General features: G+C 53.4%; 1 protein-coding gene and 6 pseudogenes across 1 annotated transcript; all 7 read left to right on the top strand.

Moving 5' to 3' along the window:
* Positions 1-1,563: 1,563 nt before the first annotated feature.
* On the top strand, positions 1,564-2,218 carry LOC125690937 (feather keratin 1-like; annotated as a pseudogene).
* A 1,930-nt stretch (positions 2,219-4,148) lies between these two features.
* Positions 4,149-4,788, top strand: LOC125690705 (feather keratin 1-like; annotated as a pseudogene).
* A 3,034-nt stretch (positions 4,789-7,822) lies between these two features.
* LOC125690703 (feather keratin 1-like) lies at positions 7,823-8,469 on the top strand (annotated as a pseudogene).
* A 3,319-nt stretch (positions 8,470-11,788) lies between these two features.
* LOC125690704 (feather keratin 1-like) lies at positions 11,789-12,435 on the top strand (annotated as a pseudogene).
* Positions 12,436-15,717: 3,282 nt separating this feature from the next.
* LOC125690815 (feather keratin 1-like) lies at positions 15,718-16,413 on the top strand (annotated as a pseudogene).
* Positions 16,414-18,301: 1,888 nt separating this feature from the next.
* LOC125690814 (feather keratin 1-like) lies at positions 18,302-18,982 on the top strand (annotated as a pseudogene).
* Positions 18,983-23,036: 4,054 nt separating this feature from the next.
* Positions 23,037-23,334, top strand: LOC125690702 (feather keratin 1-like). Its single transcript, XM_048939352.1, has one exon. It carries the CDS (start codon positions 23,038-23,040, stop codon positions 23,332-23,334), a length of 297 nt encoding a protein of 98 aa, XP_048795309.1. The 5' UTR covers position 23,037.

Raw genomic sequence — 23,334 nt, 5'->3', positions numbered from 1 at the left:
GTGACCCCTGAGCCTCCTCTTCTCCACACTAAACAATCTGTGCCCTCTCAGCCGCTCCCCATAAGACTTGTGCTCCACACCACTTACCTGACTCATTCTCCAGCCCTCAACACACTCCAGGGCCTCGATGCCTTTCTTGCACTGAGCGGCCCACATCTGAACACAGCACTCAAGCTGCGGCCTCACCAGGTCAGAGTACAGAGGGATGATCGCTTCCCTGCTCCCGCTGGCCACACTATTTCTGATACAAGCCAGGACGCCCTCTTGGTTATACGGGCACACTGCTGGCTCACGTTCAGTTGAGAATCAACCAATGCCCCCAGGTCCGTTTCCTCTAGACAGCCTTCCAGACGCTCTGCCCCAAGCCTGCAGCTTTGCCTGGATTTTTGTGGCCAAAGTGCAGGACCCGGCACGTGGTCCTGTGCAACTCCATCCCACTGGCATCAGCCCTGCGATCCAGCACTGCTCTGTTGGCTCTTCTCTCCCCTTGTCTCGTACCACTGAAGCCAAAGATGAGCACAGTACTTGAGGTGAGGCCACACCAGCACACAGCAGAGTGCGACGACCCTACCCTCTACCACTGGCACTTCTCATCTTGATGCATCCCAGGTACGGTCAGCCATGTTGGCTGCCAGGCCAGACTGCTGACTCAGAATCAACTTGCCATCAAACAGAACCTCCTGATCTCTTTCTGGGGGGCTGCTCTTTAGTCTCTCATCCCAAATACCCAAGTATCCTCTGGGTATCTCAATGCCAGGTGGACAATCAAGCTCTTGCCCTCATTAAACTTTGTGCCATTGGTGACTGCCCAGCCCCCTGGTCTCTCAAGAGCTCTCCCAAGGCCTCCCTAATACTGAGAGAGTCAACAGCTCATCCCTAGTCAGGATCAACTAAAAACTTCTTAATATGTATGCATTTGACTCCTGCATCCAGATCATTTAGAAAGGCATGGAAGAGAACAAATCTCAACACGCAGCTCTGGGTAACCTGACACCAGACTGGTCACCTGCCTGATGGAACCAAATCTAAAAAAGCCTCTGAGTTGGACTTGGGAGCCACCTGTGCACACAGCGTATGATGAATTTTTGTAGATACATGCTGGAGATTTTCTCCAGGAGAATTTGGCGGGAAACATTAAGAATAACTTTGATGAAGATGACAGAAATTATGCCTATTAGGTTCCCTTGGGGAATGACATGGACATTCATCTCAGAAAGGGAAGTGCCATGATTTCAAAACCAGGATACCTAGAATGCCCAGACCAGGCTTCCAAGGAGATCTGGAATTGGCAACTCCTCTAACAACAAAGACACAAAGCAGAGAGCACAAAGGCCAAGCAATGACCTCACTGTCAACACTGCTCCCATTCTGAGCTTTGGCCACTACTTCCGCGTGCCCTGACTCGAACGTGCAAGAACACTCCAACATTCTCACTTGAAAGGGGCCGCTGCTGTCAGAAGGACACGTCCTCAAGAGAAGGACGCAAAGAGGCAGAGTTGCCGGAAGAAGAACACACATCCCATGACTGGCAACACTAGGTGATGCAAGAGCTGCTCCCTGCACAGTGCTGCCATGCGCAGAGGCTCTCTCCAAGCCCTCAGGCACTCACACAGCAGCATAAAAGCCGGCCCTGGGCCTCGCTCCCTCACACCACTCTCCTGACACCTTTCTCCTCTGCAAACCTCCAGGTGAGCCTGAACCCCTTGCTGCCTTTCTTTGGCCACCCCACCTGGCCAAAATCTACATACCTTGCTCTGCCTCCGAACTCTGTAACCCTTCCACCTCCTCTCTGTCATGCTCCTCATAACCCCAAACCAGGCCTCCCCGCTGCCTGAGAAACTTACGGCATTTCTTCCCTCACTCCTCAAAACCCTGCACTCACCCAACACCCTCTCTTGCAGAGACCCTCCACCCCACAGCCATGTCCTGCTACAACCTCTGCCGCCCCTGCGGACCCACCCCGCTGGCTAACAGCTGCAACGAGCCCTGTGTCAGGCAGTGCCAGGACTCCCAAGTCGTCATCCAGCCTCCTGCCGTGCTGGTCACCCTGCCGGGACCCATCCTCAGCTCCTTCCCCCAGAGCACCGCCGTCGGATCCTCCGCATCAGCTGCCGTGGGCAGCGCCCTCGACGCCCAGGGAGTGTCCATCTCCTCCGGCGGCTTCGGCTTCGCAGGCCTGGGCTGCTTCAACGGCGGCAGAGCCCGCTACCCCTGCTAAGGGCCTGCGCCCACACCCTGACACCAAACACCTGCACCCTGCAACGCGCCTCACGCACTGAGCTCACGTCTCTGTCTCACCCATGGCACAAGGCCACACCAGCCATGGATCTTCTTCTCATGGCACAAAACAAGCAAGCAGCGAACAGCCTCGGAACAGGCCGTCTGCAAACATGAGGGCACTTACTTCCTTCTGTCTTTGCACCTTACATCGTGACCTTTCCACTTGGTGATCCCCAAGTGGATCCTTCCTTTTAGTGTGTTTTCCTCAATAAAGTTCTCATGCATGCCAGCAGCAGATTCCTCCTCTTCATTCCTTTGCTTAATGCTCTTTCCATTTCACCCACTACAAAGACATGGCTCTAGACATGAACGTGTTGGGTCCCAGAGGCCCCACGACCTCCTCTTGCAACCACGTCACCTTGTCAACAAGAGCACTGGTGGCTAGCAGATGGCATTCTGCTCATCACATATTATCTTCTACAGAGAAAGGGAAATCGTCCAATTGCACTGCTCAAGTGCAGTCAGGAATAGCAGGCTGTCCACACTCAGCTCCACTCCCATCACCCTGGCTTTTCATGACGATACTGAACAGCACTGGCCTCACTTTCCTGTCTTGGCCAAAACAGCTACGAACTCACAACATCACGACTCTGCTTTACTCACCTCAGACCTCCGGACCCTTGTGGTCAGCCACTTTACAGACCAACTCAGCATCCATTTCCCTGTACAGATTGCACACCCTTTGCCCATCAGCACATCCAGGGAGAAAACCTCAAAGCCTTCGCTAAAGGCAAAGGCACTACACGCCCTTATGCGCAAAGCTGCTCACTTCAAAGTAGAAAAACGCAGGTAGGTTTGCCCTTTCGTGCTCTCTATTCCCACCACTTCTGAGCCAGTCGGAGGGAATCCCATGACAGCTATCCACATTGAGCACTCCCCATCATCTTCTTCTTCCTCTGGCATATGGCAACACAGTCCGGGATTTCCTCTTCGCTTCCCCAGCGGCACAGGACACTTCCACAGATATCTATTTTGCCACTCTTCCTTCTTCCTTCTCCTTCAAGACAGCAGGGCTATGAGCTCTGTCCCGCACATCACAAGCCCCTCCCAGGCACTCTGACCTCTCCAAGACAAATGACGGCACCCTTGCAAGGACATCTCATGGCTCCCTCAGCATTCATGGCTAGAACCAGGCCGACCTCACAGCCTTGAGCACGTCCACCCTACTTCTCTTCATCTTCCTTAGCAACAAGCGCTATTCACCTCAGCAGCAAGCCACAGAGCACTCACCTCAGCTGAACGGAACGGGGCCATGAGATATGATTTAGGGGCTTGTGATAGCAATGGTGGTGGGAGGACGGTTGGACTAGATGATCTTGTCGGTCCTTTCCAACCTTGCGATTCTATCATGCTATCATTCTACAGCCTGCAACCTTCAGCCATGTGCTTGACCACATGGCCGGGAGCGGATCACGGCTGCATCTCCACGTAGCATGCATGCTTCCAATTTCCCTATGCAATCTCCTAATCCTCACGGCAACCATCAAAGGCCATGCAGAGAAACGGCCTCAGACAACTGACATTCAACTCCACAGTGATCCCACAGCGTCCGTTTCAGACTTCCATACCGCAAAATGGGATCCACAACACACAAGGCACCACACAAACCACCCTACATCAGTGCTATGCTGTGACCTCACTCCTGAGACCACAACTCTTCCATGCCTCAGATGCATCTCCCAGCCACCATCATGAGACACACCTTCCAAGTAAATGCAACAAAATAGTCATTTTCCCTTAAAAACTGCCGACAAGGTCAAAGGATCAAATCCACAACAAAAGGTAATGAAAAGTGAGAGCTGCAGAAGGCAAACACACCCTACCTCATGACTGGCCAGGCTCTGGCACGCAAGAGCTGCTCACTGCACAATGCTGCCATGCGCAGAGGCTCTCTCCAAGCCCTCAGGCACTCACACAGCAGCATAAAAGCCGGCCCTGGGCCTCACTAGCTCACACCACTCTCCTGACACCTTCTCCTCTGTGTTCTTCCAGGTGAGTCTGCAACCCCATTCCCTTGAATCCATGCCCCACCAGGCCAAGTTCTCCACAACTCCTCTGCCTCCAGATCTTGCACCACCCCACAGCCACACTCCCTGCACCTGAACCCACTAATCCCTTCTCCCTTGGTCACCGCAGCACAGCTCCTTACACCCACAAAACCCCCATTCACACCCAACACCTTCTCTTGCAGAGACCCTCCACCCCACAGCCATGTCCTGCTACAACCTCTGCCGCCCCTGCGGACCCACCCCGCTGGCTAACAGCTGCAACGAGCCCTGTGTCAGGCAGTGCCAGGACTCCCAAGTCGTCATCCAGCCCTCCACCGTCGTGGTCACCCTGCCGGGACCCATCCTCAGCTCCTTCCCCCAGAACACCGCCGTCGGATCCTCCGCATCAGCTGCCGTGGGCAGCGCCCTCGACGCCCAGGGAGTGTCCATCTCCTCCGGCGGCTTCGGCTTCGGAGGCCTGGGCTGCTTCAACGGCGGCAGAGCCCGCTACCCCTGCTAAGGGCCTGCGCCCACACCCTGACACCAAACACCTGCACCCTGCAACGCGCCTCACGCACTGACCAGGCACCTCTGGGTCACTGACAGCACATGGCATCAGCAGCTCTTCAACCATGGCTCTTCAGTCGTTGTAACAAAGAAGCAAGCAGGGAAGGGGACCTGGCAACACTGCTTACAAGGACGGCCTCTGAAAAATTTAATGTCTTGAACATACTTCTCTAAATCCTTTTCTTTCTCTACAGTGATGCTAATGGTCATGCTACATGCACTTAAGGCCATGGCTTTCAGTCTTTGTGTTCCTTCCTTTCATGTATTTTCCTCAATAAAGTTCTCTTGCACACCAGCCTCAGAATTCTCTCCATCCTTTCTTCAACAAATGCTCTTCACACTTCTCCCATTCCAAAGACACGGCTCAAGAGGCCATTAGGATGGGACCAAGGGGGCCCCATGACCTCCCCTGCCACAAATGGTACCAGCAAGAACAGCTGGGACAGCAACTGGGCTTCCAGCACATCACGCAACATCCATGCTTGCCCACACAAACTCTTGGGCACACCAACGCCCTTCTGCCCATGTCCACTGAAACAACCTCTCCATGGCAGCACACCCCAGCAGGATTCTCCCATAATGACCAAAAAAACATAGACACAGAATCCTTTACCTGTTAAAGAATTTGTAGTGACCACACTGTCCTACTGTCCCGCTCAAGCACACTCAGGTACAGCTGTCAGACAGGGAACACAGCCCATACTTTCAGTATCTCAAAGGACAGGGACTACACCAATTATTCTGCTGGGTAACCTGCTCTACCGCTTGCCCCCCTCACACTGGGAAAAGCTTCCTTTCTCTTCCAGGGAAGGTTCAAATTCAGTGCTGTCCCCTGTCCTTTCTTCTGGCAGCAGACGGTCATGAAAAAGGGCTGGCTCTCTTCTCATCCTTCCCTAACATCTGGGATTTATACACAAGGACAAGATCTATCAAGAGTATCCTTGTGTCCCGACTCAAAACTGCCTGCTGTCTCAGCTTCTCCACATTGGAAGGAAGCTCCAGGACCATCAGCACTGGGGAAGCCCTGCACTGGAACTGCTCCACCATAGCCATGTCTGTCTTCCACCTGGAAAACATAAACTTGAATCACCTGCAGTCAGCAGAAATAAAAGAGTGCATCCTCCAGCGTGCTAGCGATGCTCTTCCCAATGGCCTTCTGGAGAACGATGAACTCTTTTGTCACACGGCTGCGTTGTTGCCCTACCATCACCTTGCTCGCCAACAGCAAAACCCAGGTCCTTCTCAGCAAAGCTGGCTGCCACCCTCTCATTTCCATTGCTCCCTGTTACTGCTTCCCATCTGCAGGACTTCACCTTCCTCTCCTGCTGCCTCTGCATGTCCCTCTGGGACACACAACCCAGCCTCTCCACATCCTTCACAAACGAGGACTATTCCCCTGGGCCATCTGCTGCTCCTTCCCATCTTCTACCATTTACAAACTCACTGGGATCTCTACCATCGCCCAGCTTTTTAATGCAGGCGCTGAACAGGGCTGGCCTTACTACCAAGCCTTGACACAATCGGGGCACTTCACCACACCGCTGCATTCAGCCACTTTCAAGCCCACCCCTGCGTCCTCTTTGACAGTTTCTCTGGGATCGCGTCATGGCAGGAAGCCTCAATGCCTTTACTAAAGGCAAGGCAATCAACTGTCACGGCCCCCCGTCATCCACCAGGCACATCACTTCCGTGTAGAGGAAACTGAGGTGGCTTTGTAAATCCACTGCTTTCTGCGAGGATTGCCTTCACTTCCTCCCCACTGACTAACATCAGGTCAACCAGCCTGAAGTTTCTCTCAGCTTCCTTCTTCATTTCTTGAACGCAGGAGGGAGATGAGTCTCTTCCATTCTTCAGGAATCACTTCGATTCACCAGGACCTTACAGGGTCAACTGAAAAGGGCCTTACAAAGACATCAGGCACGTCCCTCAGCATCTGTGCAAGCAAGTCATCAGGTCCTGTAGACTTTTGCGCACCCAGGAGCACAACTTCTTCATTTGACCCAGCAACAAGCAGCATGCATCTGAGGGACAGCCTTCATCAAGCAATTGTGGCAGAGCAGAGGCATGCCTTGCCATCCATCCATCCTATGGTATTCAGATGTCACAACAAGGCCCTACATGTTGAAGCCCCAGGAAGCATCTTTGGCTCCAGCACTCTTTCGAAATGTCCACATCCTTTTCCGAGCACCCTACACAGAGCACACAAATAGCAGTGCTCCTTGACACTCAACACATTTAAGAAACACTACGGCTCAACACACTTCCCATGGCTTAAAGTACCACTCACCCTCTGCCTCTCTTCGGTCTCAGGATCTTTCCCGCATCCCTCCGGGCAGCACAAAGGGAACTGTGTCAGACCAAAGCCCAGGCTTTCATCTGGATGATCCCCGATAAGGGTGGCATAGAGAGAGGACACTGGGACCTTTCTGGGACTAAGGCAGTATTCCCAACTCCAAAAGCCCTGTCAGCTCTGACACAGCCCCACACGGACAGCATCCTGCTCTGGTTGTCCACCCCAGGCGCACAGCAGGCAGCCTCCTTTCTGCGGCTGCACCTCTGCAGGCACCAGGGGCAGCAGACACCTGAGCAGGCAGCGCTCCCAGGGGGAGAGGGAGACGGGCTGAAGACTGCTTTGTCACGTGGGACAAAGGCAAGGAAGGAGGGAATGCAATTCCAGTGGCAATAACGCCCAAGAGGCACAGAAGCCTGGAGCAGCTTAACAAGGATGCCAGGACATGGTGTACACACCTCACAACACAGCCACAAACCAACACCACAAGTGCCACACGGTGACCTCACTCCTGATACCCACCCACTACTCACACTTTCAGCACGTATGGACTCAAATCCCAGTCCCAAGTGAACACTGCCAACAGGGTCAAAGGAACACAACCACAAGAGAAGGAAATGAAAAGGCAGCATTTTGGGAAGACAAAAAAGCATCGTGTCATCACTGGTCAAGCATTGGCACGTAACAGATGCTGCACAATGCTGCCATGCGCAGAGGCTCTCTCCAAGCCCTCAGGCACTCACGCAGCAGCATAAAAGCCGGCCCTGGGCCTCGCTCCCTCACACCACTCTCCTGACACCTTCTCCTCTCAGCTCTTCCAGGTGAGCCTGAACCCCTTGCTTCCCTTCTTTCGCCACCCCACCAGGCCTAACTCTCCATACCTTCCTCTGCCCTCAAACTTTGCAACCCTTCCACCTCCTCTCTGTCATGCTCCCTACAACCAAGCCTCCTCTCTGCCTGTGAACCCAACGCCATTGCTTCACTCACACCTTAACACCCTGCACTCACCCAACACCCTCTCTTGCAGAGACCCTCCACCCCACAGCCATGTCCTGCTACAACCTCTGCCGCCCCTCCGGACCCACCCCGCTGGCTAACAGCTGCAACGAGCCCTGTGTCAGGCAGTGCCAGGACTCCCAAGTCGTCATCCAGCCTCCTGCAGTGCTGGTCACCCTGCCGGGACCCATCCTCAGCTCCTTCCCCCAGAGCACCACCGTCGGATCCTCCGCATCAGCTGCCGTGGGCAGCGCCCTCGACGCCCAGGGAGTGTCCATCTCCTCCGGCGGCTTCGGCTTCGGAGGCCTGGGCTGCTTCAACGGCGGCAGAGCCCGCTACCCCTGCTAAGGGCCTGCGCCCACACCCTGACACCAAACACCTGCACCCTGCAACGCGCCTCACGCACTGACCAGGCACCTCTGGGTCACTGATGCCACATGGGCTCACCAGCTATGGCTCTTCTTTTCCATGGCACGAAACAGGGAAGCATGGAACAACATCAGACCAGGCTGCCTGGAAACATGACCGCTTAAACTTTCCTCTGTCCTTGCACTTGAAATTGTGCTCTTTCCACTTGGCGATCACCAAGTGGATCCTTCCTTTTAGTGTCTTTCCCTCAATAAAGTTCTCTTGCACGTCAGCCTCAGATTCCTCCTCTTCATTGCTTTGCACAATGCCCTTTCCACTTCATCCACTACAAACACTTGGCTCTAGAAACCAGCAGGTCTGCTACAAAAGGGCCCCAACACCTCCTCTTGCAACCGTTTCTCCAACAAGAGCTTTGGTGCCTAGCACATGCCCTTCAGCACATCATACATTATCTACTCCTACACTAATGAAGTCTTGGCCACATTGACGCTCTTCTGCCCATGCTCTCTCACACAACACCTCTGTGTCAGCGCACACACGAAGAACACTTACTCTCTTGACTATGGACAGTCCAACACATTCATTCAACCTTTGGGACGCAAATATCAGCACAGTCACCTCAGACCATGACAGACTGTGCCCTCAGAGTTCACCTAGGAATTACTCCAATCCTCATTCTGATCAACAAATGCAGGGCAGGAAAATAGCCTCACTCCTTGACATTCAAACGATGTCTTTCAGCAACCCGCCCTTTCTGACAGACCCACTCACCCTCTGCCTTGTCACCCTCACAGCTCATCCCAGATCTCTCCAACCAGCCCAGCAGACCCCCATCAAGAACTGTGCCAGCCTGACGTCCACGCTGTGAATGTGATTTCCCCCCAGGAAAAGGGAATTCCAATGCAGCAGTCCTGACATCACACAGCATGCTAGCCCTGCACCAGGCATGTGAGGACAGCGTCCTGCTCTCACAAACAGCCCTCCCCTGCTTGCTTGGACAGCTCCAAGGAGGGCCCCAAGCAGGCATGGCACAAAACAGGCAGCCTCCTTTCTCCCAGATACAGCCTTCCAACATCAAGGGGCATCCAGCCAGCCATGCAGCACGCCCAGTGGGGAAGACAAGAGCTAAAGGCTGGCTAACCAGCTCAACGAGCTCAGGGAGGGAACAAATGCAGTGGAATCAGACAGTACCCAAGGATGTGGATGATGGAAGGGACCCGCAAAGATACCTGAGTCCAACTCAAGCCGCCACAACACGCTCCTTCAAAATTAAATGGTGGATCTGAAGGCATGGCCCAACGTGTCTTGAAATCCAGCTGCCATGGTGCATCTGCACTGCCTTAGGGAGCCTGTTCCATGCCCACTGCCCTCTGGTGCAGAACCACAGTTGAAAAAAGCCTTTGAGTTGGACTTGTGAGGCAACAGTTCACTCAATGCTTACTGTCTTTGCCTATCTCTGTGCTAGACGTTTTCCCCAGAACCATATGGAGAAAAACTAGGAAAATCTTGGCAGAAATCCTTAGAAATTAGGCCTCTTAGGATCCCTTGGGGAATGACATAGCTAATTATCTCAGAAAAGGAAGAGCCATCTTCTCCGATCTGGGACACCCAGAATGCCCAGACCAGGCTTCCACGGCTGCTTGCAATTGGCAGCTCCTCTAACAACAAAGGCACAAACCCTATTGCACATGTGCCAAGCCATGACCTCGCTGACTCCTTTTCTGTGCTTTGGACACAGAATCTTCCGCATACTCTCACACCAACGTGCCAAATCCCTCCCCTGCCCTCCAGTACTCTCACTTGGAACGTGCCACCAGTGCCAAATGGACGCGTCCTCAGGTATGCAAAAAGGCAGATTGCTGGAAGAGCAACTCATAACAGATGACACGCAACACTACGCGATGCAAGAGCAGGACGCAGCATGGAGAGGAGATCCTTAACAGTCCACTGGTAAGCAGGAGGAACTTACCTCCAACTACACTTGCTGCCCTCCATCACAAGGCTCTGGGCCCAGGACTTCCACCAGCTGCTTTCCGTCCACCTTGGAAGCTCTCCACTTGTCGAACCAACACTGCCTCAGCTTCTGCATGAGCGTGGCATGGGACACAGCCTCAAATCATACCATTATGCAAATGTGGAACGGTGAAGGTTGGAAGGGATCTTAACCACCATCCCTTCTGTGGACCGATGGCCTCCCAACAGGGCCTCATCCAACCTGGCCTTGAATGAAAAACCAGGGATGAACAACACACAAGTTGACCGGGCAGCCTGTGCCAGGGCCTCCCCAGCACCCGAGTCACAAATTTCTTCCTTATATCAAAACCAAATTTCTCCTCAATCCTTTAAAACCTCCTATTGAAAGCACACCGTGTAAAAAGATGATTCCCCTCCCACCTGTAAGCTCTCTTCAAGTACTGGAAGGCCACCGTCAGATCTCCCTGGAACCAACTCCTCTCCAGGCTGAACAAGCCCAACTCCATCAGCCTTTCTTCACAGTAAACACGCTCCACTCCTTTGATCTTCTCTGAGGACCTCCACTGAACCCACTGCACACAGCTTCCTCAGCATTCCGGCCTGACACCCGGAAAGCAGGCCTCACACACCTAGGCACATCCCGTTCAACAGCCCCTCTTTCTGCTTTGCTCCATCTTCTCCAGAAGAGGTCATGAAGGGGCTCATGGCTGCTTCATCCATTCACACACCCACCAATAAACGACCCCAACATCTCAACTCCACACATTGTACTGCTCTGGCTAAAAATATTAAAACCATCATGGATTGCACGACGCTGAAACAGCACAAAAAAGCCTGCCTCCTTGCTCCAGAACACAATTTTCAAAGCAAAAACGCAATCAAGGTGTTGACACAGCACACCCAATGTAGAAGACAACCACTAAGCTCAAGGAAAGCAAATTCAGTAGAAGGCAGGCAGGGAGTGCAGTGCAGTGCAACTAGCAGCGTCTCAAGCCAAACGCACCTGGGAATCACAGAACAGCCCCATAAGGAGGCCTGGAATGGGGTCCGCACCTCACAAAGTGGCCACAAACACGACTGCATGAGTAGCACACGATGGCATCACTAACGAGACCACATCACTCCTCCAAAGCTTTGCACAAGCCTTCCAATATCTTCCAAGAGATGCGCCTTCCTCGTCACTCCAGTCACACTCAAAAGTGCCGACAGGGTCAAAGGATCAAATCCACAACACGAGGAAATGAAAAGGAAGTGTTGTGGGAAGGCAAACACACCTCACCTCATGACTGGCCAGGCTCTGGCACGCAAGAGCTGCTCACTGCACAGTGCTGCCATGCGCAGAGGCTCTCTCCAAGCCCTCAGGCACTCACACAGCAGCATAAAAGCCGGCCCTGTGCCTCGCTCCCTCACACCACTCTCCTGACACCTTCTCCTCTCAGCTCTTCCAGGTGAGCCTGAACCTTCCGCAGCCTTTCTTTGGCCACCCGACCTGGCCAAAATCTCCATACCTTGCTCTGCCTCCGAACTCTGTAACCCTTCCACCTCCTCTCTGTCATGCTCCCCACAACGAGGCCTCCCTGCTGCCTGGGAACCCAACACCATTGCTTCACTCACCCCTTAACACCCTCTGCTCTCCCAACGTCCTCTCTTGCAGAGACCCTCCACCCCACAGCCATGTCCTGCTACAACCTCTGCCGCCCCTGCGGACCCACCCCGCTGGCTAACAGCTGCAACGAGCCCTGTGTCAGGCAGTGCCAGGACTCCCAAGTCGTCATCCAGCCCTCCACCGTCGTGGTCACCCTGCCGGGACCCATCCTCAGCTCCTTCCCCCAGAGCACCGCCGTCGGATCCTCCGCATCAGCTGCCGTGGGCAGCGCCCTCGACGCCCAGGGAGTGTCCATCTCCTCCAGCGGCTTCGGCTTCGGAGGCCTGGGCTGCTTCAACGGCGGCAGAGCCCGCTACCCCTGCTAAGGGCCTGCGCCCACACCCTGACACCAAACACCTGCACCTTGCAACGCGCCTCACGCACTGACCAGGCACCGCTGGGTCACTGATGCCACATGGGCTCACCAGCTATGGCTCTTCTTTTCATGGCATGCAACAGGGAAGCATGGAACAACATCAGACCAGGCTGCCTGGAAACATGACCGCTTAAACTTTCCTCTTTCCTTGCACTTGAAATTGTGCTCTTTCCACTTGCCGATCACCAAGTGGATCCTTCCTCTTAGTGTCTTTCCCTCAATAAAGTTCTCTTGCACGTCAGCCTCAGATTCCTCCTCTTCATTGCTTTGCACAATGCCCTTTCCACTTCACCCACTACAAACACTTGGCTCTAGAAACCATCAGGTCTGCTACAAAAGGGCCCCAACACCTCCTCTTGCAACCGTTTCTCCAACAAGAGCTTTGGTGCCTAGCACATGCCCTTCAGCACATCCTACATTATCTACTCCTACACTAATGAAGTCTTGTCCACATTGACGCTCTTCAGCCACACAACGCTCTCTCTCACACAACACCTCTGTGTCAGCGCACACACGAAGAACACTTACTCTCTTGACTATGGACAGTCCAACACATTCATTTACCCTTTGGGACGCAAATATCAGCACAGTCACCTCAGACCATGACAGACTGTGCCCTCAGAGTTCACCTAGGAATTACTCCAATCCTCATTCTGAACAACAAATGCAGGGCAAGAAAATAGCCTCACTCCTTGACACTCAAACGATGTGTTTCAGCAACCCGCCCTTTCTGACAGACCCACTCACCCTCTGCCTCGTCAGCCTCACAGCTCATCCCAGATCTCTCCAACCAGCCCAGCAGACCCCCATCAAGAACTGTGCCAGCCTGACGTCCACACTGTGAATGTGTGTGATTTCCCCCCAGGAAAAGGGAATTCCAATGCAGCAGTCCTGACATCACACAGCATGCTAGCCCTGCACCAGGCATGTGAGGACAGCGTCCTGCTCTCACAAACAGCCCTCCCCTGCCTGCTTGGACAGCTCCAAGGAGGGCCCAAAGCACGCATGGCACAAAACAGGCAGCCTCCTTTCTCCCAGATACAGCCTTCCAACATCAAGGGGCATCCAGCCAGCCATGCAGCACGCCCAGTGGGGAAGACAAGAGCTAAAGGCTGGCTAACCAGCTCAACGAGCTCAGGGAGGGAACAAATGCAGTGGAATCAGACAGTACCCAAGGATGTGGATGATGGAAGGGACCCACAAGGATACCTGAGTCCAACTCCAGCCTCCACAACACGCTCCTTCAAAATTAAATGGTGGATCTGAAGGCATGGCCCAACGTGTCTTGATTCCAGCAGCCATGGTGCTCCTGCACAGCCTTAGGGAGCCTGTTCCATGCCCACTGCCCTCTGGTGCAGAACCACAGTTGAAAAAAGCCTTTGAGTTGGACTTGTGAGGCAACAGTTCACTCAATGCTTACTGTCTTTGCCTATCTCTGTGCTAGACGTTTTCCCCAGAACCATATGGAGAAAAACTAGGAAATCTTGGCAGAAATCCTTAGAAATTACGCCTGTTGGGATCCACTGGGGATTGACATGGGTATTCATTTCAGAAAGGGAAGAGCCATCTTCTCCAATCTGGGACACCCAGAATGCCCAGACCAGGCTTCCACGGCTGCTTGCAATTGGCAGCTCCTCTAACAACAAAGGCACAAACCCTATTGCACATGTGCCAAGCCATGACCTCGCTGACTCCTTTTCTGTGCTTTGGTCACAGAATCTTCTGCATCCTCTCACACCAACGTGCCAAATCCCTCCCCTGCCCTCCAGTACTCTCACTTGGAACGTGCCACCAGTGCCAAATGGACGCGTCCTCAGGTATGCAAAGAGGCAGATTGCTGGAAGAGCAACTCATAACAGATGACACGCAACACTATGCGATGCAAAAGTAGTACGCAGCATGGAGAGGAGATCCTTAACAGTCCACTGGTAAGCAGGAGGAACTTACCTCCAACTACACTTGCTGCACTCCATCACAAGGCTCTGGGCCCAGGCCTTCCACCAGATGCTTTCCGCCCACCTCGGAAGCTCTCCACTTGTCTAACCCACACTGCTCAGCTTCTGCATGAGCGTGGCATGGGACACAGCCTCAAATCATACCATTATTCAAATGCAGAACGGTGAAGGTTGGAAGGGATCTTAACCACCATCCCTTCTGTGGGCCTAAGGCCTCCCAACAGGGCCCCATCCAACCTGGCCTTGAATGAAAAAACAGGGATGAACAACGCACAAGTTGACTGGTCAGCCTGAGCCGGGCCTCACCAGCACCCGAGTCACAAATTTCTTGATTACATCTGAACCAAATTTCTCCTCAATCCTTTTAAACCTCCTATTGCAAGCAGACCGTGTAAAAAGATGATTCCCCTCCCACCTGAAAGCTCCCTTCACGTACTGGAAGGCCACCGTCAGATCTCCCTGGAACCAACTCCTCTCCAGGCTGAACAAGCCCAACTCCATCAGCCTTTCTTCACAGTAAACGCAGCCCACTCCTTTGATCTTCTCTGAGGACCTCCACTGAACCCACTGCACACAGCTTCCTCAGCATTCCGGCCTGACACCCGGAAAGCAGGCCTCACACACCTAGGCACATCCCGTTCAACAGCCCCTCTTTCTACTTTGCTCCATCTTCTCCAGAAGAGGTCATGAAGGGGCTCATGGCTGCTTCATCCACTCACACACCCACCAATAAACGACCCCAGCATCTCAACTCCACACATTGTACTGCTCTGGCTAAAAATATTAAAACCATCATGGATTGCACGACGCTGAAACAGCACAAAAAAGCCTGCCTCCTTGCTCCAAAACACAATTTTCAAAGCAAAAACGGAATCAAGGTGTTGACACAGCACACCCAATGTAGCTGACAACCACTAAGCTCAAGGAGAGCAAATTCAGTAGAAGGCAGGCAGGGAGTGCAGTGCAGTGCAACTAGCAGCGTCTCAAGCCAAACGCACCTGGGAATCACAGAACAGCCCTCTAAGGAGGCCTGGAATGGGGTCCGCACCTCACAAAGTGGCCACAAACACGACTGCATGAGTAGCACACGATGGCATCACTAACTAGACTACATCACTCCTCCAAAGCTTTGCACAAGCCTTCCAACATCTTCCAAGAGATGCGCCTTCCTCGTCACTCCAGTCACACTCAAAAATGCCGACAGGGTCAAAGGATCAAATCCACAACATGAGGAAATGAAAAGGAAGTGTTGTGGGAAGGCAAACACACCCCACCTCATGACTGGCCAGGCTCTGGCACGCAAGAGCTGCTCACTGCACAATGCTGCCATGCGCAGAGGCTCTCTCCAAGCCCTCAGGCACTCACACAGCAGCATAAAAGCCGGCCCTGGGCCTCGCTCCCTCACACCACTCTCCTGACACCTTCTCCTCTCAGCTCTTCCAGGTGAGCCTGAACCTTCCGCTGCCTTTCTTTGCCCGCCCAACCAGGCCTAACTCCCCAGACCTTGCACTGACCACAAACTCTGTAACCCTTCTACCTCCTCTCTGTCATGCTCCCCACAACCCCAAATCAGGCCTCCCCGCTGCCTGAGAAACTTACGGCATTGCTTCACTCACACCTTAACGCCTTGCACTCACCCAACGTCCTCTCTTGCAGAGACCCTCCACCCCACAGCCATGTCCTGCTACAACCTCTGCCGCCCCTGCGGACCCACCCCGCTGGCTAACAGCTGCAACGAGCCCTGTGTCAGGCAGTGCCAGGACTCCCAAGTCGTCATCCAGCCCTCCACCGTCGTGGTCACCCTGCCGGGACCCATCCTCAGCTCCTTCCCCCAGAGCACCGCCGTCGGATCCTCCGCATCAGCTGCCGTGGGCAGCGCCCTCGACGCCCAGGGAGTGTCCATCTCCTCCGGCGGCTTCGGCTTCCCAGGCCTGGGCTGCTTCAACGGCGGCAGAGCCCGCTACCCCTGCTAAGGGCCTGCGCCCACACCCTGACACCAAACACCTGCACCCTGCAACGCGCCTCACGCACTGAGCTCACGTCTCTGTCTCACCCATGGCACAAGGCCACACCAGCCATGGATCTTCTTCTCATGGCACAAAACAAACAAGCAGGGAACAGCCTCAGAACATGCTGTCTGCAATCATGAGGGCACTTACTTCCTTATGTCTTTGCACCTTACATCGTGACCTTTCCACTTGGCGATCCCCAAGTGCATCCTTCCTTTTAGTGTGTTTTCCTCAATAAAGTTCTCATGCATGCCAGCAGCAGATTCCTCCTCTTCATTCCTTTGCTTAATGCTCTTGCCATTTCACCCACTACAAAGACATGGCTCTAGACATGAACGTGTTGGGTCCCAGAGGCCCCACGACCTCCTCTTGCAACCACGTCACCTTGTCAACAAGAGCACTGGGGATTGGCAGATGGCATTCTGCTCATCACATATTATCTTCTACAGAGAAAGGGAAATAGTCCAATTGCACTGCTCAAGTGCAGTCAGGAATAGCAGGCTGTCCACACTCAGCTCCACTCCCATCACCCTGGCTTTTCATGACGATACTGAACAGCACTGGCCTCACTTTCCTGTCTTGGCCAAAACAGCTACGAACTCACAACATCACGACTCTGCTTTACTCACCTCAGACCTCCGGACCCTTGTGGTCAGCCACTTTACAGACCAACTCAGCATCCATTTCCCTGTACACATCGCACACCCTTTGCCCATCAGCACATCCAGGGAGAAAACCTCAAAGCCTTCGCTAAAGGCAAAGGCACTGCACGCCCTTATGCGCAAAGCTGCTCACTTCAAAGTAGAAAAACGCAGGTAGGTTTGCCCTTTCGTGCTCTCTATTCCCACCACTTCTGAGCCAGTCGGAGGGAATCCCATGACAGCTATCCACATTGAGCACTCCCCATCATCTTCTTCTTCCTCTGGCATATGGCAACACAGTCCGGGATTTCCTCTTCGCTTCCCCAGCGGCACAGGACACTTCCACAGATATCTATTTTGCCACTCTTCCTTCTTCCTTCTCCTTCAAGACAGCAGGGCTATGAGCTCTGTCCCGCACATCACAAGCCCCTCCCAGGCACTCTGACCTCTCCAAGACAAATGACGGCACCCTTGCAAGGACATCTCATGGCTCCCTCAGCATTCATGGCTAGAACCAGGCCGACCTCACAGCCTTGAGCATGTCCACCCTACTTCTCTTCATCTTCCTTAGCAACAAGCGCTATTCACCTCAGCAGCAAGCCACAGAGCACTCACCTCAGCTGAACAGAACGGGGCCATGAGATATGATTTAGGGGCTTGTGATAGCAATGGTGGTGGGAGGACGGTTGGACTAGATGATCTTGTCGGTCCTTTCCAACCTTGCGATTCTATCATGCTATCATTCTACAGCCTGCAACCTTCAGCCATGTGCTTGACCACATGGCCGGGAGCAGATCACGGCTGCATCTCCACGTAGCATGCATGCTTCCAATTTCCCTATGCAATCTCCAAATCCTTACGGCAACCATCAAAGGCCATGCAGAGAAACGGCCTCAGCCAACTGACATTCAATTCCACAGTGATCCCACAGCGTCCGTTTCAGACTTCCATACCGCAAAATGGGATCCACAACACACAAGGCACCACACAAACCACCCTACATCAGTGCTATGCTGTGACCTCACTCCTGAGACCACAACTCTTCCATGCCTCAGATGCATCTCCCAGCCACCATCATGAGACACACCTTCCAAGTAAATGCAACAAAATAGTCATTTTCCCTTAAAAACTGCCGACAAGGTCAAAGGATCAAATCCACAACAAAAGGAAATGAAAAGGGAGAGCTGCGGAAGGCAAACACACCCCACCTCATGACTGGCCAGGCTCTGGCATGCAAGAGCTGCTCACTGCACAATGCTGCCATGCGCAGAGGCTCTCTCCAAGCCCTCAGGCACTCACACAGCAGCATAAAAGCCGGCCCTGGGCCTCGCTCCCTCACACCACTCTCCTGACACCTTCTCCTCTGTGTTCTTCCAGGTGAGTCTGCAACCCCATTCCCTTGAACCCATGCCCCACCTGGCCAAGTTCTCCTCATCTCCTCTGCCTCCAGATCTTGCACCACCCCACAGCCACACTCCCTGCACCTGAACCCACTTCTCCCTTCTCCCTTGGTCACCGCAGCACAGCTCCTTACACCCACAAAACCCTCCTCACACACAACACCCTCTCTTGCAGAGACCCTCCACCCCACAGCCATGTCTTGCTACGACCTCTGCCGCCCCTGCGGACCCACCCCGCTGGCTAACAGCTGCAACGAGCCCTGTGTCAGGCAGTGCCAGGACTCCCAAGTCGTCATCCAGCCTCCTGCCGTGCTGGTCACCCTGCCGGGACCCATCCTCAGCTCCTTCCCCCAGAACACCGCCGTCGGATCCTCCGCATCAGCTGCCGTGGGCAGCGCCCTCGACGCCCAGGGAGTGTCCATCTCCTCCGGCGGCTTCGGCTTCGGAGGCCTGGGCTGCTTCAACGGCGGCAGAGCCCGCTACCCCTGCTAAGGGCCTGCGCCCACACCCTGACACCAAACACCTGCACCCTGCAACGCGCCTCACGCACTGACCAGGCACCTCTGGGTCACTGATGCCACATGGGCTCACCAGCTATGGCTCTTCTTTTCATGGCACGAAACAGGGAAGCATGGAACAACATCAGACCAGGCTGCCTGGAAACATGACCGTTTTAACTTTCTTCTGTCCTTGCACTTGAAATTGTGCTCTTTCCACTTGGCGATCACCAAGTGGATCCTTCCTTTTAGTGTCTTTCCCTCAATAAAGTTCTCTTGCACGTCAGCCTCAGATTCCTCCTCTTCATTGCTTTGCACAATGCCCTTTCCACTTCACCCACTACAAACACTTGGCTCTAGAAACCAGCAGGTCTGATACAAAAGGGCCCCAACACCTCCTCTTGCAATCGCGTCTCCAACAAGAGCTTGGGTGCCTAGCACATGCCCTTCAGCACATCATACATTATCTACTCCTACACTAATGAAGTCTTGGCCACATTGACGCTCTTCTGCCCATGCTCTCTCATACAACACCTCTGTGTCAGCACACACTTGATTCCTTTTCCACCTGGGCAAGATTCACTCATATTTACAACCAACATGCTCATAGAATCTTTTCTTTTTGTGCTATCGTCTTGATTTCTTACAGTGCAACAGCCCCGCTCAAGCACAGTCAGCAATAGCAGGCTGTCCACAATCACGTCCAGTCCCCGCACCCAGGCGTTTGGTGAAGACACTGAACCTCATTCTGTTCACTTCCCTTTCATTCACTTCCCCGTCTTGGCCTGGACAACTCTGAACTCACCACATCAGGTCTCTGTCACTCCTCCCACACCACCAGATCCCTGCATTCAGACACTTCTAAGAACATCTCAGCATCTACTTACCTGAGCAGTTTGCTGACAGTTTGCCTATAAAGCATGTCATGGGAGGAAGCCTCATAGAATCATAGAATCACGAAGGTTGGAAAGGACCTAAAAGATCATCCAGTCCAACCGTTCACCTATTCCCAATAGCTCCTCAAAGCCATTCCTAAAGGCAAGGGCATCAAATGTCACTTCACCCCCTCATGCACGTAACTAATCACTTTAGTGCTGAAAATCTGACGTGGGCGTGTGCAACTTGGTTCTCTATTTCCAACAACTTCTGAGCCATTCTGTGCATGGCTGTACTTTCTGGGAGGATTTCCATCACCTCCTTCCCCGGGACTAATGTCAGGCCGACCAGGCTGAAGTTCCATCCATCTTCATTCTTCATTACTTGGAGATGGGAACAGCAAGAGTCTCTTACAGTTTACAGAAACCGCTCCTCATTACACTGATCCTTCTAACGTAATTGATGTCAGCATGGTCAACACATCAGACCCTCACCACTCATGGGTGCAACTCTACAGGTTCATTCAACTCATGCAGAACCTTCCTGATCTCCACAAATCCAAGAATTACGCACGCCCAAAAACAACACGAAGAACTCTTACTCTCTTCACTACGGACAGCCTGACACACTCCATTACCATTGGGGATGCAAATAGCCCCACAAACAAATCAGGTCTGCAGCCCACGAAAGACTGCGTCCTCAGAGTACACCAAGGAATTACTGAAACCCTCATTCTGAACAACAAACATATGAGTCCAACTCATGCCTCCACAACTTGCTCCTTCAAAATTAAATGGTGGATCTGAAGGCATTGCCCACGTGTCTTGAAATCCAGCAGCCATGGTGCTTCTGCACTGCCTTAGGGAGCCTGTTCCATGCCCACTGTTCTCTGGTGCAGAACCACAGTTGAAAAAAGCCTTTGAGTTGGACTTGTGAGGCAACAGTTCACTCAACGCTTACTGTCTTTGCCTATCTCTGTGCTAGACGTTTTCCCCAGAGCCATATGGAGAAAAACTAGGAAAATCTTGGCAGAAATCCTTAGAAATTAGGCCTATTAGGATCCCTTGGGGAATGACATGGGCATTCATTTCAGAAAGGGAAGAGCCATCTTCTCCGATCTGGGACACCCAGAATGCCCAGACCAGGCTTCCACGGCTGCTTGCATTTGGCAGCTCCTCTAACAACAAAGGCACAAACCCTATTGCACAAGTGCCAAGCCATGACCTCGCTGACTCCTTTTCTGTGCTTTGGACACAGAATCTTCCGCATTCTCTCACACCAACGTGCCAAATCCCTCCCCTGCCCTCCAGTACTCTCACTTGGAACGTGCCACCAGTGCCAAATGGATGCGTCCTCAGGTATGCAAAAAGGCAGATTGCTGGAAGAGCAACACATAACAGATGACACGCAACACTACGCGATGCAAGAGTAGTACGCAGCATGGAGAGGAGATCCTTAACAGTCCACTGGTAAGCAGGAGGAACTTACCTCCAACTACACTTGCTGCCCTTCATCACAAGGCTCTGGGCCCAGGCCTTCCACCAGCTGCTTTCCGCCCACCTCGGAAGCTCTCCACTTGTCTAACCCACACTGCCTCAGCTTCTGCATGAGCGTGGCATGGGACACAGCCTCAAATCATACCATTATACAAATGCAGAACGGTGAAGGTTGGAAGGGATCTTAACCACCATCCCTTCTGTGGACCGATGGCCTCCCAACAGGGCCCCATCCAACCTGGCCTTGAATGAAAAACCAGGGATGAACAACGCACAAGTTGACCGGGCAGCCTGTGCCAGGGCCTCCCCAGCACCCGAGTCACAAATTTCTTCCTTACATCTAAACCAAATTTCTCCTCAATCCTTTTAAACCTCCTATTGCAAGCAGACCTTGTAAAAAGATGATTTCCCTCCCACCTGAAAGCTTCCTTCAAGTAATGGAAGGCCACCATCAGATCTCCCTGGAACCAACTCTTCTCCAGGCTGAACAAGCCCAACTCCATCAGCCTTTCTTCACAGTAAACGTGCTCCACTCCTTTGATCTTCTCTGAGGACCTCCACTGAACCCACTGCACACAGCTTCCTCAGCATTCCGGCCTGACACCCGGAAAGCAGGCCTCACACACCTAGGCACATCCCGTTCAACAGCCCCTCTTTCTACTTTGCTCCATCTTCTCCAGAAGAGGTCATGTAGGGGCTCATGGCTGCTTCATCCATTCACACACCCACCAATAAACGACAACAGCATCTCAACTCCACACATTGTACTGCTCTGGCTAAAAATATTAAAACCATCATGGATTGCACGACGCTGAAACAGCACAAAAAAGCCTGCCTCCTTGCTCCAGAACACAATTTTCAAAGCAAAAACGCAATCAAGGTGTTGACACAGCACACCCAATGTAGAAGACAACCACTAAGCTCAAGGAGAGCAAATTCAGAAGAAGGCAGGCAGGGAGTGCAGTGCAGTGCAACTAGCAGCGTCTCAAGCCAAACGCACCTGGGAATCACAGAACAGCCCTCTAAGGAGGCCTGGAAAGGGGTCCGCACCTCACAAAGTGGCCACAAACACGACTGCATGAGTAGCACACGATGGCATCACTAACGAGACCACATCACTCCTCCAAAGCTTTGCACAAGCCTTCCAACATCTTCCAAGAGATGCGCCTTCCTCGTCACTCCAGTCACACTCAAAAGTGCCGACAGGGTGAAAGGATCAAATCCACAACACGAGGAAATGAAAAGGAAGTGTTGTGGGAAGGCAAACACACCCCACCTCATAACTGGCCAGGCTTTGGCACGCAAGAGCTGCTCACTGCACAGTGCTGCCATGCGCAGAGGCTCTCTCCAAGCCCTCAGGCACTCACACAGCAGCATAAAAGCCGGCCCTGGGCCTCGCTCCCTCACACCACTCTCCTGACACCTTCTCCTCTCAGCTCTTCCAGGTGAGCCTGAACCTTCCGCAGCCTTTCTTTGCCCGCCCCACCAGGCCTAACTCCCCATACCTTGCTCTGACCACAAACTCTGTAACCCTTCCACCTCCTCTCTGTCATGCTCCACACAACCCCAAATCAGGCCTCCCCGCTGCCTGAGAAACTTACGGCATTGCTTCACTCACCCCTTAACACACTCCGCTCACCCAACACCCTCTCTTGCAGAGACCCTCCACCCCACAGCCATGTCCTGCTACAACCTCTGCCGCCCCTGCGGACCCACCCCGCTGGCTAACAGCTGCAACGAGCCCTGTGTCAGGCAGTGCCAGGACTCCCAAGTCGTCATCCAGCCTCCTGCCGTGCTGGTCACCCTGCCGGGACCCATCCTCAGCTCCTTCCCCCAGAGCACCGCTGTCGGATCCTCCGCATCAGCTGCCGTGGGCAGCGCCCTCGACGCCCAGGGAGTGTCCATCTCCTCCGGCGGCTTCGGCTTCGGAGGCCTGGGCTGCTTCAACGGCGGCAGAGCCCGCTACCCCTGCTAA

Source organism: Lagopus muta, chromosome 3 (assembly GCF_023343835.1).
Source record: "Lagopus muta isolate bLagMut1 chromosome 3, bLagMut1 primary, whole genome shotgun sequence".
Classification (NCBI taxonomy): Eukaryota; Metazoa; Chordata; class Aves; order Galliformes; family Phasianidae; genus Lagopus; species Lagopus muta.
Note: the sequence above shows the minus strand (reverse complement) of the source record. Positions and strands in the feature narration are given on the sequence as shown.

Bases quoted from the DNA above. Each gene is read 5' to 3' on its own strand.
- LOC125690702 (XM_048939352.1), top strand. From the start codon at position 23,038: ATGTCCTGCTACAACCTCTGCCGCCCCTGCGGACCCACCCCGCTGGCT.